General features: G+C 40.2%; 1 protein-coding gene across 3 annotated transcripts in view; it reads right to left on the bottom strand.

Moving 5' to 3' along the window:
- Positions 1–6,972: 6,972 nt before the first annotated feature.
- The window catches only part of ATAD2 (ATPase family AAA domain containing 2), a 94,860-nt gene continuing 82,951 nt past the window's right edge, over positions 6,973–18,881 (bottom strand). For 2 of the 3 annotated variants that reach the window (XM_060195467.1, XM_060195481.1), the window contains 5 exons: positions 18,711–18,851; positions 15,794–16,180; positions 11,636–11,769; positions 8,377–8,505; positions 6,973–7,605 (listed from right to left, as the gene is read on the bottom strand). In XM_060195467.1, coding sequence (XP_060051450.1) covers positions 7,561–7,605; positions 8,377–8,505; positions 11,636–11,769; positions 15,794–16,180; positions 18,711–18,851 — 836 coding nt within the window. In that variant the 3' untranslated portion in view covers positions 6,973–7,560. The remainder of the gene's footprint in view (positions 7,606–8,376; positions 8,506–11,635; positions 11,770–15,793; positions 16,181–18,710; positions 18,852–18,881) is intronic. The other variant, XM_060195474.1, reaches the window with a different exon arrangement.

Raw genomic sequence — 18,881 nt, 5'->3', positions numbered from 1 at the left:
TGAGGAGTTGAAGAAAGACATAATTGGTGGAAGGATAAGCATTCTAGACATAGTGTAGCTGTAGTGTTGTGGGCTAAGAGAATTGGGAGGTGAAGTTGGGAAGTAAGCAGTCTAATCTGAATCTGCAGTGGAGAAAGTCTTGCAGGCTATGAGCAAATAATGTATCATATCTAACATCCCTTAGAACACAGACAACTTGGTCTATAGAAAGGATGACAGGGCATAAGGATCCTGGTTTGAGCTCTCCACCTGCAGGGGAGTCACTTCACAAGCGATGAAGCAGGTCTGCAGGTATCTGTCTTTCTCTCCCCCTCTCTTCCCCTCCTCTCTCCATTTCTCTCTGTCCTAACAACGACGACATCAATAACAACTACAATAATAACTATGACAACAAAAAAAAAACAAGGACAACAAAAGGGAAAATAAATAAATATTAAAAAAAATAATAATAATAATAAAAGAAATGATGACAGGGGGCAGGAGGAGAAGCAATACCAACTAGGAAGTTCTTGCAACTACTGTGAGTTGAGAGAGCTAAAGGAGGAAATTGAGAGATATTGTGGAGACAGAATAAAATATAAAAATGCAATGAGTGTATTACATCTTTTTACTAAAAATCAACAGAATGCCATTTATTTTTGAAATAGCAGTCAACATTTCCTGCCCATTCCCTCATACCCCAAATGCTATGAGCAGAGAAAGCAAAGGAGATACTTGTATTCCCCTCTTATCGTTGCGTTTAATAATGCACTGGGGGGGGGGGGATGTCTACTTTCAATTCCTGAGCTTTTTAGATTAAAGACATTAGGCTCTTAGTGCTTAATAAGGAAATTTCCACCAGAGAACATGGTCCTAATTAGCCACTTTCAGCTCCTCGTGTCACTAAACTCAAAGGCAGGAGATTGTCGTACTGATTAGGGAGACTGATTCTGATGAAGCAATGAGGGAAAGGGGGAGGGTGTGTGTGCACAAGGAAAAGTGTTTGCAATTCAGGGAATTCATTGTGATTTTCTACAGTACACTTCCAATAGTGGTGGTGGTTGGAGAACTGCAGTGAAGGTCAGCAAAAGTTTAGGTTTTGGGGGTTGGGTGTGGTGCACCAGGTTGAGTGCATGTTACAGAGCACAAGGACCCAGGTTTGAGACCCTGGTCCCCACCTGTGGGGGCGGGGAGAGCTTCACAAGTGGTGAAGCAGTGCTACAGGTGTCTCTTTGTCTCTCTCCCTCTCTACCTCCCTCTACCCTCTCGATTTCTGGCGGTTTCTATCCAATAAATTAAGATAATTAAAAAAAAAACTTTTAAAAAATAAAAATAATTTTTTTAAAAATTAATTTCTGCAGGATGAAGAGGAGGATGAAGCAACTCCTCACTAAGAGTCCTTATTAGGGAGGCATAGGAGGAAGAAAAGGGAACTTTGTAGTGAGTAACAAAACAACAAAGCAACACTGACTAGCACAGGCCTTGTGATTAGATACAGAGGTAAATACTACCATTGTATTTGCCATTGTATGGGCTTCTATGCTTTTGAGTTTTCAGATAGAGAGAAGCACAAACATAGAAATAGAGAAGAAAGCTTCCTCCAGTGAGGTGAAGGCAGGGCTGGAACCTGGGTATTGTACAAGGCAAAGCTGTCCAGGTCAACTATTTTGCACATCCTGCATCTATGTTATAAATTCTCTCCCTCCTTCCTTTCCTGCTTCCCCACCACCTTGTAGGAAGATGACTGACTGTGACACCATTTTAGGCTTTAGGTGTGAATATGATACCATCACAAGGATCCAGTACCTGATGAACTCTGTGTACCCTTCATGTTAATTATATACACTTTTTGCCTGGGTAAACGAAAAATGTGGATGATAAAGAGCAAAAGGGATAGATTATCCTAAATACCATTTGCCTCTGCAGACCTACTATCCTTCTGAGCTATGATCCACCCTCATAGATTACAACAATAGGCTACATTCTCTCAGGATTCTTAGTGGGTCTAATTGGAAACTGGTGGAGCAGGCACCAAATCCCAGCGGTAACCCTGGAGGAAAAAAAAAAAGAGGTGCAGGGGTGCTTTGGTGTCTTCCTCCCCATCTCTCACCCTCTGTTTGGAAAAGAGAGAGAAAGAGAAAAGATCTAGTGGAGTGGTGGAATCATGTAAGCATGAAGCAAAAAATCATGAATGAATGAATAAATGAACAAATAAACATTTGGGCTGGAGTGATAGCTCAACTGGATAAGGCGCATAACTTGCCATGTATATGACCCAGATTTGAACCTCGACAGCACTGTAGTGATGTGGTATTTATCTCTGTTTTTAACTGAATAAAAAAAAGCAATTGGAAGTCGGGCTGTAGCGCAGCGGGTTAAGCGCAGGTGGCGCAAAGCACAAGGACCGGCATAAGGATCCCGGTTCAAACCCCGGCTCCCCACCTGCAGGGGAGTCGCTTCACAGGCGGTGAAGCAGGTCTGCAGGTGTCTATCTTTCTCTTCTCCTCTCTGTCTTCCCCTCCTCTCTCCATTTCTCTCTGTCCTATTCAACAACGACGACAACAACAATAATAACTACAACAATAAAACAACAAGGGCAACAAAAGGGAATAAATAAATAAAATAAAATATTTTTTTAAAAAAGCAATTTACAGTGCTTTCTGGAACTCTGCCTTCCCAGAGCCCTGCCCCACTAGGGAAAGATAGAAACAGTCTGGGAGTATGGATCAACCTGCCAACACCCATGTCCAGTGGAGAAACAATTAAAGAAAACAGACCTTCCACTTTCTGCTCTCCAAAAAAGATGTGCTTTTTTAAAGTTTTTATTTATAAAATGGAAACACTGATAAGACCATAGGATAAGAAGGGTACAATTCCACACAGTTCCTACCACTGGAACTCCATATCCCATTTCCTCCCGATAGCTTTCCTATTCTTTAACCCTCTGGGAGTATGGGCCCAGGGACATGATGGGGTGCAGAAGGTGGAAGGTCTGGCTTCTGTAATTGCTTCCCTGCTGAACATGGGCATTAATATAGGTCGATCCATACTCCCAGCCTGTCTCTCTTTCCCTAGTGGAGCAGGGCTCTAGGAAGGTGGGGTTCCAGGACACATTGGTGGGGTTGTCTGCCCTGGGAAGTCCTGTTGACATCATGGTAGCATCTGGAGCCTGGTGGCTGAAAAACAGTTAAGATATAAAGCAGAGCAAATTGTTGACTAATCATGAACCTAAAGGCTGGAATATTGTAGATGAATATTGGGGTCTCCGTTTTGGAAAAAGCTAGTAAGTCTATTTTAGGTATATTCCAAGGGACCCATGACCCAAAAACTAGTTTTTGCCTGAGCCTAACATCAAATATGCAGGTGACCTAAATTATTGTCTGGGGGAATGGTGTCATAGTTGGAAAAAGGACCAGAAAGCTGGATCAGGGAAGAGAGTAGTTCCCAAATATGGGAAAAGTATCTAAATATTATTAAAGTTTTTAATATTTATTTGTTTTCCCTTTTGTTGCCCTTTTTTTTTTTTTCCTTATAGGGTTATTGCTGGGCTTGGTGCCTGCACCATGAATCCACCGCTCCTGGAGGCCATTTTTCCCCCCTTTTTTGATGTCCTTGTTGTTGTAGCCTTGTTGTGGTTATTATCATTGCCATTGTTATACTGTTCGTTGTTGGATAGGACAGAGAGAAATAGAGAAAGGAGGGGAAGACAGAGAGGGGGAGAGAAAGATAAACACCTGCAGACCTGCTTCATCGCCTGTGAAGCGACTCCCCTGCAGGTGGGGAGCTGGGGGCTCTAATCAGGATCCTTATGCCAGTCCTTGCGCTTTGTGCCACATGTGCTTAACCCACTGCACCACCGCCCAACCCCCGCCCTTGTTGTTTTATTGTTGTAGTTATTATTATTGTTCTTGATGTCATCGTTGTTGGATAGGACAGACAGAAATGGAGCGAGAAGGGGAAGACAGAGAGGGGGAGAGAAAGATAAACACCTGCAGACCTGCTTCACCGCCTGTGAAGGGACTCCCCTACAGGTGGGGAGTCGGGTTCAAACTGGGATCCTTACACCAGTTCTTGCGCTTTTTGCCACATGCGCTTAACCTGCTGCATCACCGCCCAACTCCAGTATCTCACTGTAAACTACCGTGCACTTTTGCTTCGAAGGTATATGTTTTCTCCTAACTTCTGGGTGCATGTATATGTGCCCTATCTCATGGACCCTGGTCTATATCTGTTTTGAGGTTTGCTAATAAGTGTACCACACGTGGTTCGGGAGGTGGCACAGTGAATAAAGCACTGGATTCTCAATCATGAGGTCCCGAGTTCAATCCCCGGCAGCACATGTACCAGAGTATCTGGTTCTTTCTTTCTCCTGAATAAATAAAATCTTAGAAAAAACGAGACCCCCCCCCCCCAACTCTTCATCTGCACTATTCCAGCCTGTAGGTGATTGGTCAACAATTTGTTTGGCTTTGTATGTTAACTCTCTTTTCAACCACTAGGTTTCAGATGTATGTATTTCTGAATATATGTATTATATATATATATATATATTTGATTAATGGTTTACAGTTGACAGTAAAAGTCGAGTAGTAACGTGTAACACTTCTCAGTTTTCCACATAACAATCTAACCACTCCTAGGTCCTCCTCTGCCATCATGGTCCAGTATCTGAACCATCCTCCTCCCACCTGAGTCCTTTACTTTGGTGCAATACACCAACTCTCGTCCAAGTTCTGCTTTGTTTTCCTTTCTGTTCTTTTACTATGAGTGAGATGATCCCATATTCATCCTTCTCTTTCCAGTTTATCTTACTTAGCAAAATTCCTTCAAGCTCCATCCAAGAAGAGGTGGAGGTGAATTTACCGTTTTTTTTGTTTTTTATTTTTTAAATATTTATTTATTTATTCCCTTTTGTTGCCCTTGTTTTTTACTGTTGTAGTTATTATTGCTGTTGTCGTTCTTGGATAGGACAGAGAGAAATGGAGAGAGGAGGGGAAGACAGAGAGGAGGAGAGAAAGATAGACACCTGCAGACCTGCTTCACCGCCTGTGAAGCAACTCCCCTGCAGGTGGGGAGCTGGGGTTCGAACCGGGATCCTTATGCCGGTCCTTGTGCTTTGTGCCACGTGCGCTCAACCCGCTGCGCTACAGCCCGACTCCCGAATTTACCATTTTTAATAGCAGAGTAGTGCAGTCACATCTGCCATGTTGTCTCCTCAGGCTATTGCTAGTTCCCAAGAGTTGGGACATTCTTGGAGCACCTTGTTCAGCCATGTTGTGCCCTCAGGGCATTGCCAATTCCTGAGATAGTTGGAGCACTTTGTTTACTCCTCCCCCTTCCCATCCTGTGAGAGCTATTATTCTACCCTGGAGTACTTTGGTTACTCCTCCTCCTTCCTATTATTCTATCCCCAAGTGCCTTGTTTTCTAGCCTCCCATAAAAGCCCTTCTTCTTCCGCCCCTCGTTTTCTTGCCCGTTTTTCACATAGGTGAATAGAAGGGTGCTGTGCGTAGGTGGCCATTTTGGCTAGCTCCATGTGGCCCGAACTGCTGCGCTCTCATCCAACTCTGAGGTACCCCGGCGAATAAAGAATTGTGTTCCGGCTCCACTGTGGATCTCCTCTCTCTCTCCTCCGCGTTGCCGCTTGACACCTGGCGCCCAACAGAGTAGTATTCCACTGTGTATATAGACCACAACTTACTCAGCCACTCATCTGTGATTGTGGAATTTTCAATGGTAAACTCATTTAATCAAAAAAGGTGAAACTATGTCATCTGAAACAAAACAGATAGAACTTGAGGTGACATGAAAAATAAGAAGTGACGGAACAGCTTCCGAATGGTTTTGCTCATATGTGGAATGTGGATGATTAAAGCAAATTAACTTGCAAAATAGACTATAACTAAAGTGTGCCTTGTTCTTTGTGAAAACTAGTGGTTATTGGGGATGAAGCACAGACTTTGGCAGAGGGTGTGGTGATTTACACACATCATGTGTATGAAACTACACACATCATGTATGAAACTACATCCCAGAAATATTTTAACTTTGTAAACCACTGTTAAATCACTAAGAAAAAAAAGTTTTCTGAACAAAAGGACAAAAACAGATTTTTATACTGAACACAAAAATGATAAGCAAAATTTAAGTATTTACCTTGAAAATGTATTATAGACTATAAATACAAAAAAAAATTCTAGTGATGAAAAGATGCACTAGAGTGATTAATAAGCCTCAATAAAAGAGTGTGTGTTACTTAAATGTTTTTAGTGACTGGTATTTCTTTATATATTACATAAGATAGTATCCAGATATCTGAATTACTGAGTTGTAAAGGCTTTAAATAGGCAGATAAAGCAGCAATAAAGGTCATCTCCACTCTGGAATTGTGTCAGACCATCAAATGTAAATACTCCGATAACTTCTTCAAACAAACTGTCAACAGAAACTTTTTTTTTTTTTTTTTGCTTCCAGGGTTATTACTGGGGTTTGGTTCTGGCACTACTAAGCCACTGCTCCTGGAGGTCATTTTCCCCATTGTTGTGGACAGGATAGAGAGAAGTTGAGAGGCAAGAGGGAGATAGGGAGGGAGAGAAAAAGACACCTGTAGACCTGATTCATGCTTATGAAGTAAACCTCTTGCAGATGGGGAGCTGGGGGCTCGAACTGGGACCCTTGTGCTTCAAAATATGTGCACTTTATGGGTGCATCACTGCCTGGCTGCCCAGAAGCCATTTTGTACACTAGAATATCACCTTAAAAAAAAAAAAAAGAATATGCTTAGCAGTGCATGATTTTATTGCTTTAAGAAGAAAAGTATTTTTGGTATCATTAATACAAAATTTGTAAATACATGTATATAAAAGGCATTTATGTAACTTAAAAACAAATTTAGAAGTATATAAAGTTTTCAATATAAAAGCGTGCTATTAAGAAGATGTGTAACAAAGTAGTTATGAATATATTTGTCGGGTATATAATTACAAAAGTAAACAAAGTGTTAAAAACTTTTATTAACCCAAATTAGAATTATAAAAACATTCATGTACAAGGCATTAATTTTGGCATTCAAGTACAGAATTCTGGTATAACCAGTTGCTTAAGAGCACATCATGACTTGAACATTGACTTCTAGGTGAGAGTAAGGCAGAGAAAGTTAACAGTAGGTGGGCACTGAAACAGACAAGTGATAGCAAACTTAATATAATAGCTAAATTTCTAGACAGATAAAATAAACTTTTAGGAAGGATAAAATCAAAAGTGCATAACAAAAATGTCAATGTCACTCATTCTTATGTGACATAAAACATTAGTCATCAAAATAACTTTATTAAGAGCTGGCCACACTTTGACTAACTAGGCCATAGTAATTCTCTTATTACCATGCTTTGTTTAATCAAACTTTCAATATTTATCAGTATTTTACATATATACATAAGTACCAGGGAAAATTTAAATAGTTTATTTAACATTTTCATATTCTTCCTAAAGATGCAGGGTTATGTCCTTCATCAATTATGAAGATATGACAAAGACGAATTAAATAAAAACTGTATATAAAAACTATCCACCACCGTGACATCATGATCTGGAACAACTGAAGTTTTCTACCTCTTGCTCCATTTTCTAGATAAAGGAAAAACAATCATTTCAATACAGGAAAAGTTAAATATTACTCCACAGCTTCCCACCCCCCCAACAATCTTCAGGATATTTTAATGTAAATATCAGATTAAAAAAGAGAAATTTAGTTCTGTATTCATAAACTGATGATTAACGTAACTTCATTAAATTATGAAATAAATCTGAGATATACTCATGTTAAATTATAATAGCTACAATCAAGCCAGTGATATACTTAAAAAACAAGATTAAAGACACAAAAAGCATTTATCTTAAATTATTGAGTTATTGAAAAAGTCACGATGTATTTTTTAATCCAGAAATGTATCATAATTTTTCCAACAACTCATTATATATTTTTTAAAGAATATCTTTAATTAAATTATATTTTAGATAGCAACAGAGAGAAATTGAGAGGGAATGGGGAGATAATGAGAGAAAAACTATGTCTCTTCACAGATAAAAATGTTTCAGTTAACTGATAGCTAAACACAAGTTAATGAAATACTAGATTTAAAGAAAGGACAAAAGTTTATACAGAAATAATCCATGGGGGCAGGTGGCAGTGCACCTAGTTAAGCACACACACTATTAAGGACCCTACAGGGGGAAAAAGCTTTACAAATGGTGATGCAGGGCTACAGGTGTCTCCCCTCCCAATGTTTCTTTGTCTCTATCCAATAGTAAATAAATAAAAATAACCCACAGTCCACAGAATTTCCTAAAGTTAATCCATTTCTTCCCCCATCCCATTTCTTCCATAGACTAATTTACCTGAATAAGTATTGTTTTGTCATAGTCCCTGCGATGTAGATAAATACACTGGCTGATTACTGCATACAAATTTTCCAACTGAAAAATGTTGTATTCTTGACTTTTTTTAACAACAGTCTTCAAAAGGTTCTAAAAAGAAAATATGAGTACTTATACATGTGAGAGACACTGGTATGTTTCCTAGACAAAATATTTCAATTTTGATGATTTTGGGAATATTCAGTATATATGCTATAAAAGAGATCACCTGCAAAGTTGTGATAATACATGGTAGTTTCTGATAGAAACTTTTTTTTTTATAAAAAGATTTATAAATAAAATAAAATTTTATAAATTTTAAAATAAAAATTTATAAATAAAATAAAAAATCTTTTTATTTATTTGACAGAGACAGCCAGAAATTGAGAGGAAGGGGGAGATAGAGAAGGAGACATAGAGACACTTGCAGCACTGCTTCACCACTTGTGAAGCTTTCCCCCTGCAGGTAGGGACCAGGGGTTCAAACCAGGGTCCTTGCACACTGTAACTTGTGCACTTAACTAGGTATGCCACCCCCCATAGTAACTCTTAACATTTAGCTGTAGTTAACTTTATTTTTTAAATATTTATTTATTTTCCCTTTTGTTGCCCTTGTTGTTTAACATTGTTGTAGTTATTGATATCTTTATTGTTGGATAGGACAGAGAGAAATGGAGAGGGGAGAGGAAGACAGAGGAGGGAGAGAAAGATAGAAACCTGTAGACCTGCTTCACTGCTTGTGAAGGGATTCCCCTACAGGTGGGGAGCCGGGGGCTCGAACCGGGATCCTATGCTGGTCCTTGTGCCTTGCGCCTGTAGTTAATTTTATTATCATTCTGTGAACCTGGCTTTTGACCTGGGTATCATCTACCAGAACAGGCAGTAATTTCCATTCTGGTAATAAATCTCTATAGACAAAAACCAAAAATTCAAATCAGATTAATAGATAAGACAGCAACATTTTTTAAAGGGCATTTATAAAAATGTAAACATTTGATTTCATGGTGTGTGCAAAAATTGGTAATATATAAATGGTGAACATCACATTAGAGTTCTTTTTCCTATAAAAATGATTTTTCATCTACTCAAGAGATTTTCTATGATTTAAACTGAATGACAGGACTTTTTCTTTTTTTTGAGTCAGGACTTCGTCATTGTGTACTTCATGCTGAAATGCTTTTCATTCAGACACCACAGTGCCAGAGCTCCCTCTAGCCTCACAGCACTTCCATAATGCTGAGGCTTGAGGCTTAGCTGCACAACTGGCAAGGAACACATTCTACCTAGTGAGCTCTCTCTCTTGTTCCTGGACTCATAAAAATCATATCGAAAGAATCAGGCAGTAGCGGCACAGCGGGTTAAGCACACATGGCGCCAAGTGCAAGGACCGGTGTAAGGATCCCGGTTCGAGCCCCCGGCTCCCCACCTGCAGTGGAGTCGCTTCACAGGAGGTGAAGCAGGTGTGCAGGTGTCTATCTTTCTTGCCCTCTGTCTTCCCCTCTTTTCTCCAATTCTCTGTCCTAACAATGACAAAATCAATAACAACAATAATAGCAACTACAACAATAAAAAAAAAAGAAAAGAAAAAAAACCAAGGGCAACAAAAGGGAAAAAAACATGTATATGGCTAAGTAAAAACCAACTAAAATGTTCATAATGTCATAAAAGCAATGTATAGGGTAAATATGGGCCCCAGATCAAATTGATGGGGTTTACAGTTTACAATATTTATATACTTTGCCCATATTTGGGAGCTACTCTCTTCTCTGATCCAGCTCTCTATTCCTTTTCCCAACTATGACACTACAGCCCCAGAGAATAACCTGGATCCACCTGCATATCAGTTGTCAAATCAGGCAAAAACTGGTAGTTATGGGCCCCTTGAAATATACCTAAAATATACTTACTAGCTTTTTCCAAAATAAATACCCCAAATCTAAACCCGAAATATTCCAGCTTTTATGCTCATGATTAGTCAACAATTTGTTTGGCTTTGTCAACCACCAGGTTCCAGATGCTAGCAGGATGCCGACCAGACTTCCCTGGACAGACAACCCCACCAATATGTCCTGGAGCTCTGCTTCCCCAGAGCCCTTTCCCACTAGGGAAAGAGAAAGACAGGCTGGGAGTATGGATCGACTTGTCAACACCCATGTTCAGTGGGGAAGCAATTACAGAAGTCAGACCTTCCACCTTCTGCAACCTGTAATGATCCTGGATCCATACTTAGAGGGATAGAGAGAGAGAATGGGATATGGAGTTCTGGTGGTGGGCACTGCATGGAGTTGTACCCCTCTTATCCTATGGTCTTGTCAATATTTCCATTTTATAAATAAAAATTAAAAAAAGAAAAAAAAAGCAGTGTATAGGGATCACACATCTGACAAAGAGACTGCTATTAAACATCTATAAAGAAATCATGGAGGCAGGGGAGATAGTATAATGATTATGCAAAAAGACTCTCATGCCTGAGGTTCCAAAGCCTCCCATAATACCATAAGCCTGAGTTGAGCAGTGCTCTGGTATAAAAAACCTCAATACGGGGATCAGGCAGCAGTGCAGTGGGTTAACCGCATGTGGTGTAAAGTGCAAGGACCTGCGTAAGGATCCCGGTTCAAGCCCCCGGCTCCCCACCTGCAGGGGAGTTGCTTCACAGATGGTGAAGAAGTTTGCAGGTGTCTATCTTTCTCTCCTTCTCAGTCTTCCCCATCTCTCTTGATTTCTCTCTGTCCTATCCAACAACGAACAACATCAACAACAATAATAACCAAAATAAGGGTACAACGAGGGCAACAAAAAGGGGGTGGAGAATATCCTCCAGGAGCAGAGGATTCATGGTGCAGGCACTGAGCCCCAGCAATAACCTTGGAGGCAAAATAAATAAATAAATACACACATATCTAGACTCTCACACTTTGTAAAGAACTACAATGGTTGTGAGGTGAGGGGAGGTTGGTCACAGAACTTTAGTGGTGGGTGTGGTATGAAACTATACCCTGTAACCTTACAATCCTGTAAACCATTACGTCCCTAAGAAAAAATAATAGCCTGTGATAGCAATACACTAGCCATCTCTAGCCATCAGTTTTATCAGAGTCATTCTTACCAAGTCTATAATTTCAAAAAAGATCATTCCTCACTGCATACCAAGTAATTATATTACACAGTCCCGCTTTTAATAGTTTATATTATTAATCTTCATGTACAAACAATGGAAACATTATGAGTTCAATTTACATACTTTTAATCGTTCATGGTCTACCACAAGCGAGGGTGTAGGTTGAGAGAGAATTGCCAAAGCCTTTTCAACACTGATGAGTTGCTGCTGTTCTACTTGGGAGCGTCGAGCACGAGTCATTCGCAGAATACACATTTCTAGAAGGAAAATTACTGTCATTTAGTTCAGACACTATTATGCCTCAAGTATGTTTTAGTAGCAAGACATGTTTACTGAGAATAAACACCAATCAATTCTGGTTTACTGACTGCTGTTAAGAGTAGATGCTGTCACATATTAAAAAATTAGGGACATTTAACAAGTATTTCTTTTGTCTTGAGAAGTATTTTCTTTTTTTAAAATATTTATTTACTTATTTATTCCCTTTTGTTGCCCTTGTTAATTTTTATTGCTGTAGTTATTATTCTTGTCATCATTGTTGGGTAGGACAGAGAAAAATGGAGAGAAGAGGGGAAGACAAGGGGAGAGAAAGACACCTGTAGATCTGCCTTACCGAAGGGACTCCCCTACAGGTGGGGAGCTGGGGGCTCAAACTGGGATCCTTACTCCTGCCCTTGTGCTTTGCACCACGTGTGCTTAACCAGCTGCACTACCGCCCGACTTCCTGAGAAGTATAACTTTTAAATATTTATTTATTCCCCTTTGTTGTCCTTTGTTGTTTTATTGTTGTAGTTACTGATGTTGTTATTGTTGGATAGGACAGAGAGATGGGGAAGATGGGGGAGAGAATAATAAGACACCTGCAAACCTGCTTCACTGCTTGTGAAGTGACTCCCCTGCAGGTAGGGAGCCGGGGGCTTGAACTGGGATCCTTAGACCGGTCCTTGTGCTTTGCGCCACCTGTACTTTACCCACTGTGCTACCTCCCGACTCCTGATTTATTTTTTTTATTCTTTTTTAAACTTTTGCTTTTATTTCCCTTTTGTTGCCCTTGTTTTATTGTTGTTGTAGTTATTATTGTTGTTATTGATGTCATTGTTGGATAGGACAGAGAGAAATGGAGAGGAGGGGAAGACAGAGAGGGGGAGAGAAGGACAGACACTTGCAGACCTGCTTCACTGCTTGCGAATCGACTTCCTGCAGATGGGGAGCCAGGGCTCCAACCAGGATCCTTATGCTGGTGCTTGCGGTTGGCGCCACCTGCTCTTAACCTGATGCGCTACCGCCGCCCCCCCCCACCCGAAGTATTTCTTAAATGTGAGTTGCTTCAAAAAAAAAAAAATTTAAGAGCTGGAAGAGACATCAGTAATAGATTAAGAGTTGCAAACTATCTTCCAGATACGGTAAGCTGGTATAAATATAGTTTTTTATTTTTTAATTGAGGGATTGTTGGTTTAGTCCACATTAAATACAGTAGTTGGTACATGTATAAAATTTCTTAGTTTTTTGCACAACACTCTAATCCCACCTTGGTCTTCCTCCTCCTCCATCATGCTCCAGGGCCTGAGCCCAACCCTACTCCATACTTCAAAGTCCTTTACTTTGGAGCAATACACCAAACCCAGTCCAAGTTCTGCTTTGTGTTTTCCCTTCTGTGCTTTAAATATAGTTATATAGAACACAACCATGCCTATTAATGTGGCTTTTCTGACACAGGTCTATATAGCTAAACATTTTCTAACTGGCCCATTACAGAAAGAAATAGAAAAAAAAAGATATTCCCAATATAGAATAACCTACCAAATGATAAATGAAGAAAATGAAGCCAAGAGAAGTGAAGAAACTTTGTATGACCAAAAACAAACAAAAAACCCCCACAACTTTGAACCTCCCCAAAGTATACAGAGAATTAACATATCTACATGAGGGAGTCAGGTGGTAGTGCAGTGGATTAAATACGCATGGCGTGAAGTGCAAGGACCGGCATAAGGATCTTAGTTCGAGCCCCCCCCCCCCCCCTGCAGGGGAGTCGCTTCACAGGTGGTAAAGCAGGTCGGCAGATGTCTCTCGTTCTCTCCCCCTCTATCCATTACTCTCGCTGTCCTGTCTAACAATGACATCAACAACAACAATGATAAGTATAATATGGGAAACAAAAGGGAAAATAAGTAAATATTAAAAAATTCAAAAAACCTGTATGAGAAAGAATATATCATAGTTCATTTTATTATGATTTTCAAATACCATAGGACTCATTTAAAAAAAAAATTGGGTGGGCGGGAGGGATGGGTCACAGTCCTTTGGTGGTGGGAATGGTGTTTATGTACACTCCTAGCAAAATGTAGACATATAAATCAGTAGTTAATTAATATGAGAGGGGGGAAATCAATTGTATGTCTCAAAGTTTCTCAAAAGACAAACTGAATCTTTTTAATATATAGGCTATGTATTTGATATGTGGACTCTCTCAAAAGCCTAGACCAAGTAGATTAGAAGCATCCAATAGCACAGCTATATACAAGATACTGGATACTGTACAGCAAACCATAACAAAGGGCCTTTTCAAAGTTAACCCAATTAACAAATAATGTGATGATAATATTAACTATCGATTGTCTTTTTGAACCCTAAGACAGCAGGAACCTCATATCTCCACTATAGAGCCCCTACTACTTCCCCCAGTCCTGGAACCTTTGGATAGGGCCCACTTTCCCATATGCCTCTCCCAATCCATATCAAATAATATTGCATCCGCCGATCACAACCTAACCAACGCAACGATTGCCACTTCAAAATGCTTCACTTCAGACTGTGTCCAGAGACTTCACGTGGAGAATGACAACCCTTCAGCTTCATTACTCGGGTGAGACCTTTCCTTTTATAGTACACTCTAATTTCATCTCAGGTAGTTCACTTTCTAACAAAGTCCCATAACCTAGATATACACCAGTTTCTGTGAGAGAGAGCTTATGTGCACACGTATCCATAAAATACTGCAAAATATATACCTGAAAGCGGAAGTACACTAGAGTTTGCAGTGAGTATCCCCCTAACACTTCCTCTCCACTATTCCAAGCTTGGGATCCATGATTGCTCAACAAATTGTTTGGCTTCATATGTTAACTCTCTTTTCAATCACCAGGTTCCAGATGCCACCAGGATGCTGGCCAGGCTTCCCTGGATTGAAGACCCCACCAATGTGTCCTGGAGCTCAGCTTCCCCAGAGACACACCTTACTAGGGAAAGAGAGAGGCAGACTGGGAGTATGGACCGACCAGTCAACGCCCATGTTCAGCGGGGAAGCAATTACAGAAGCCAGACCTTCTACCTTCTGCAACCCTCAACGACCCTGGGTCCATGCTCCCAGAGGGCTAGAGAATGGGAAAGCTATCATGGGAGGGAGAGGGTTATGGGGATTGGGTGGTGGGAATTGTGTGGAGGTGTACCCCTCCTACCTTATGTTTTTGTTCATTAATCCTTTCTTAAATAAAAAAAAAAAATTGGGAGTCAGGTGGTAGCGCAGTGGGTTAAGCACACTAAGTGCAAGGGCTGGCGTAATAATCCCGGTTCAAGCCCCCAGCTCCCCACTTGCAGGGGAGTTGCTTGTGGTGAAGCAGGTTTGCAGGTGTCTGTCTTCCCCTCCTCTCTCCACTTCTCTCTGTCCTATTCAACAATGATGACATCATCATCATCAACAATAATAATAACTGCAACAAAAATAAAAAACAAGGGCAACAAAAGGGAAAATAAATAAATATAATTTTTTTTAAAAAAAAAATTGGTCAGCACAGCTGCTCATGCGTGGTGAAGCAGTTCTTCCCCCTCACTTTCATCTCAATTTCTGTGTCTATCAAAAGTTAAAAAATTATAGAAAAGAACCTTTTTTCTCTCTCCCTCTCTTTTTTGATTTTTATCTTTATTTATTTAGTGGATAGAGGAAGTCAGAAATAAAGAGGGAAGGGAGAGACAGAGAGGAAGGGAAACAGATACCTGTAGCCCTGCTTCAGCACTCACAAAGCTTTCCCCCTGCAGGTGGGGACTGGGGGACTTGAATCTGGGTCCTGTGCACTGTAATATTAACCACTACCCAGCCCCTCCTCTTAATTTATCTGTCCTATACAATAATATATATATATATATATATATATGAAATATTGATCTCCATATGCAGTGCAATCATAGTATAGGCACTGAGCCCCAGCAATAACCTTGGAGGCAAAAATACACAAATAAAATAAAGATAAAATAAATAAACCTTTTAAATTACTAAGTTGCGCTTACCTTTTGCTTCATTTTCATCAGATATACCTATTATCTGTGAGTTAGAAACATCTTCATTACAAGCAGCTTTATCCTTCCTTAATTCTGAACAAGGCGTAGTCTTTCTAGAGTCTTTAAGTTCATTTTCAATGCCTGAATAATTGTTTCCCAATTCTGTTTTGCTTTCAAAAGTATTTTGCAGCTTCTCATTTTCTTCCACTGAAGACTCTCCTGTGTTTCCAGTCTCATTGTGGTCTGCACTTGTATCTTGATTTTCCTCTGTATCACTCTCAATTTTGTCATTGATGACATTTTGACTATCATCTTTTGCTTGTGAAATTCTCCTTCGTTTTGTTATAGTGCCCAAGTACCACCTAGACTTTTTGCGGATTTTTCTCTTTATTTGAGCTTCAAGGAATTCAAACAAAAGGGATTTTAAAAAAACCCAAACTTAACAACAACAAAATCTAACTATTTTCTAAAGCCTAAGTAAATGGGGAGGGAAAAGATATTACCTGAGGTATAACAGAACAAAGCTGGAAAAATAATGTGGCTTGTATGACTGAAATATATATAGAAGGAGAGAGAGAGACAGAGAAGTATAATGCAAAAAGATAGAAAGTGCTCAATGATGTTATCTTAAGGATTTTAGACTTTTTATAAAACAAGGATTTATGCATGGCAATCAGAGCACCAGAGCATTATTCTGGCATAATATAGCATCAGGAACTGAACTCAGTACCTGCTCACTACCTCCTGGATTGCTGGAGTTTATTTTCAGTAAACACACTGAAGGAGGTCAATGTTATGCCCTGCCTTGAGATTACTATGAGGAGTAAACTGGAAGGGTAAGCTTTACTACATACTTTATTTTTAATTTTTTTAAAAAGACTTTCTTCTTAAAAATTTTTATTTATTTTCCCTTTTGTTGCCTTTTTGTTGTTAATAGTTATTATTGTTGTTATTGATGTCGTCGCTAGATAGGACAGAGAAATGGAGAGAGGAGGGGAAGACAGAGAGGGTGAGAGAAAGATAGACACCTGCAGACCTGCTTCACTGCCTGTGAAGCCACTCCCCTGCAGGTGGAGAGCCGGGGGCTTGAACTGGGATCCTTACATCGGTCCTTGCGCTTCGCGCCACATGTGCTTAACCCATTGCGCTACCACCTGACTCCCTATATACTTTATTTTTACCACAGAGTAAAAATTCTTGTCAGTCTTGGGGTTTGGGCAGTTGCACAGCAGGTTCAGCTATGCATCAAAAAGACTGAGACATTAGATCCATTTCCCTTCTCTAATAAATTAAACAGTAGGAAAACAAAACAGACCCCTTTGTGGGCCCCCAGAGTACCTTGCCCTCAACTTGGATCAACAACAGTAGAGAATATTCCATCCTCTGAAGGGAGGCTGAACAACATACTCTATGCTACACCTGAAGATGGGTCCTGATATTGGGGCAGCTTGGAATGTTCCTACTCAATGTGAGCTCAGATCTAGAGAGATGCAAAGGTCACATAGGCTCCTAAGCTGAATATGGGCCCCAGATCACATCAGATGGGGTTTACAGTCAATATATACATTTTCCCATATTTGGGAGCTATTCTCTTCCCTGATCCAGCTTTATGGTCCTTTTTTCAGCCATGACATCATGTCCCCAGACAATAACTAGGATCTACCTGCATATCAGATTTTAGGCTCAGGGGGAAAAAATGCTAGAATAGCCACAGGCCCTTAGGAATATAACTAAAACATGCCTATTAGCTATCTACAGAACAGAGACACCCCCCCCCCAACTCTTCATCTGTCTTCATCTGCACTACTCCAGTCTTTAGTTTCATGATTAGTCAACAACTTGTTTGGCTTTGTATGTTAACTCTCTCTTCAGCCTCCAGGTTCCAGATGCTAACATGATGCCAAACAGACTTCCTGGGACAGACAATCCTACCAATGTGTCCTGGAGCTCTGATTCCCCAGAACCCCACTCCACTAGGGAAAGAGAGAGACAGGCTGGGAGTATGGATCCATCAGTCAACATCCATGTTCAGCGGGGAAGCAATTACAGAAGCCAGACCTTCCTTCCACCTTCTGCATCCCACAATGACCTTGGGTCCATACTCCCAGAGAGTTAAAGAATAGGGAAGCTATCAAGGGAATACTGAGTTCTGGTGTTGGGAATTGTGTGGAGTTGTACCCCTCTTATCCTATGGTTTTGTTAGTGATTCCTTTTTATAAACAAATTAATTAATTAATTAGTTAATTAATTAATAGTAGGGAGTTGGGTGGTAGCACAGTGGGTTAAGCGCAGGTGGCGCAAAGTGCAAGTACCCGCATAAGGACCTCGGTTTGAGCCCACAGCTCCCCACCTGCAAGGGAGTCGCTTCACAAACAGTGAAGCAGGTTTTCGGGTGTCTTTCTCCCCCCCTCCTCTCTCCATTTCTCTCTGTCCTATCCAACAACATCATCAGGAAAAAAAAAAAAAACTCTTGTCAGTCTTTTATGTGATCCAGGTTTAAGGCTCTTCTGTAACCCCTGCAGTGGGAAACCTTCACAAATGGTGAAGCAGTGCTGCAGGTGTCTTATCTTTCTCTTTCCTTCTCCTCTCTCAATTTCTCTGTCCTACCCAATAAAATGGGGAGGGGTGGGAAGAATGGCCACCAGGAGCCAGTGGGTTCATGTGGCAGTAAGCCCCAGAGAGAACAAAAAAAAATTTTTTTTTTCCACTCCAATTAATTTACTCCTAGATGGACAAATCAGATAAATATGAACTGGAATTCCAGCATTACAAATCTGGATTTACTTTAAGACTGCAAAGTTGCCTTAACTTTGACAAAAACAGCTTACTTTATTCTATTAATACAGAGTAAGCTGAAGGAGAAAATAGAATTTGAAGAGAAGAAAGGTTACAAACTCATACATAAAAATCACTCAAGTACACTTACCAGGAGTGCTGCAAGCCACAGGGGCACTAGGTGCCTTTAGTTTTTCATTCTGTTCTGGATCTGGTCTTTTATCACCAAGAGTGGTATTTTGCTTTGGCATCACGTGGTAGTAAGATGGGGCATATTTGGAGGAGCTACAACCTTATAAAGATATGTGGGATATCAAATCAT

Source organism: Erinaceus europaeus, chromosome 1 (genome assembly GCF_950295315.1).
Source record: "Erinaceus europaeus chromosome 1, mEriEur2.1, whole genome shotgun sequence".
In the NCBI taxonomy this organism is placed as follows: domain Eukaryota; kingdom Metazoa; phylum Chordata; class Mammalia; order Eulipotyphla; family Erinaceidae; genus Erinaceus; species Erinaceus europaeus.
This window is presented reverse-complemented; position numbering and strand designations above follow the sequence as displayed.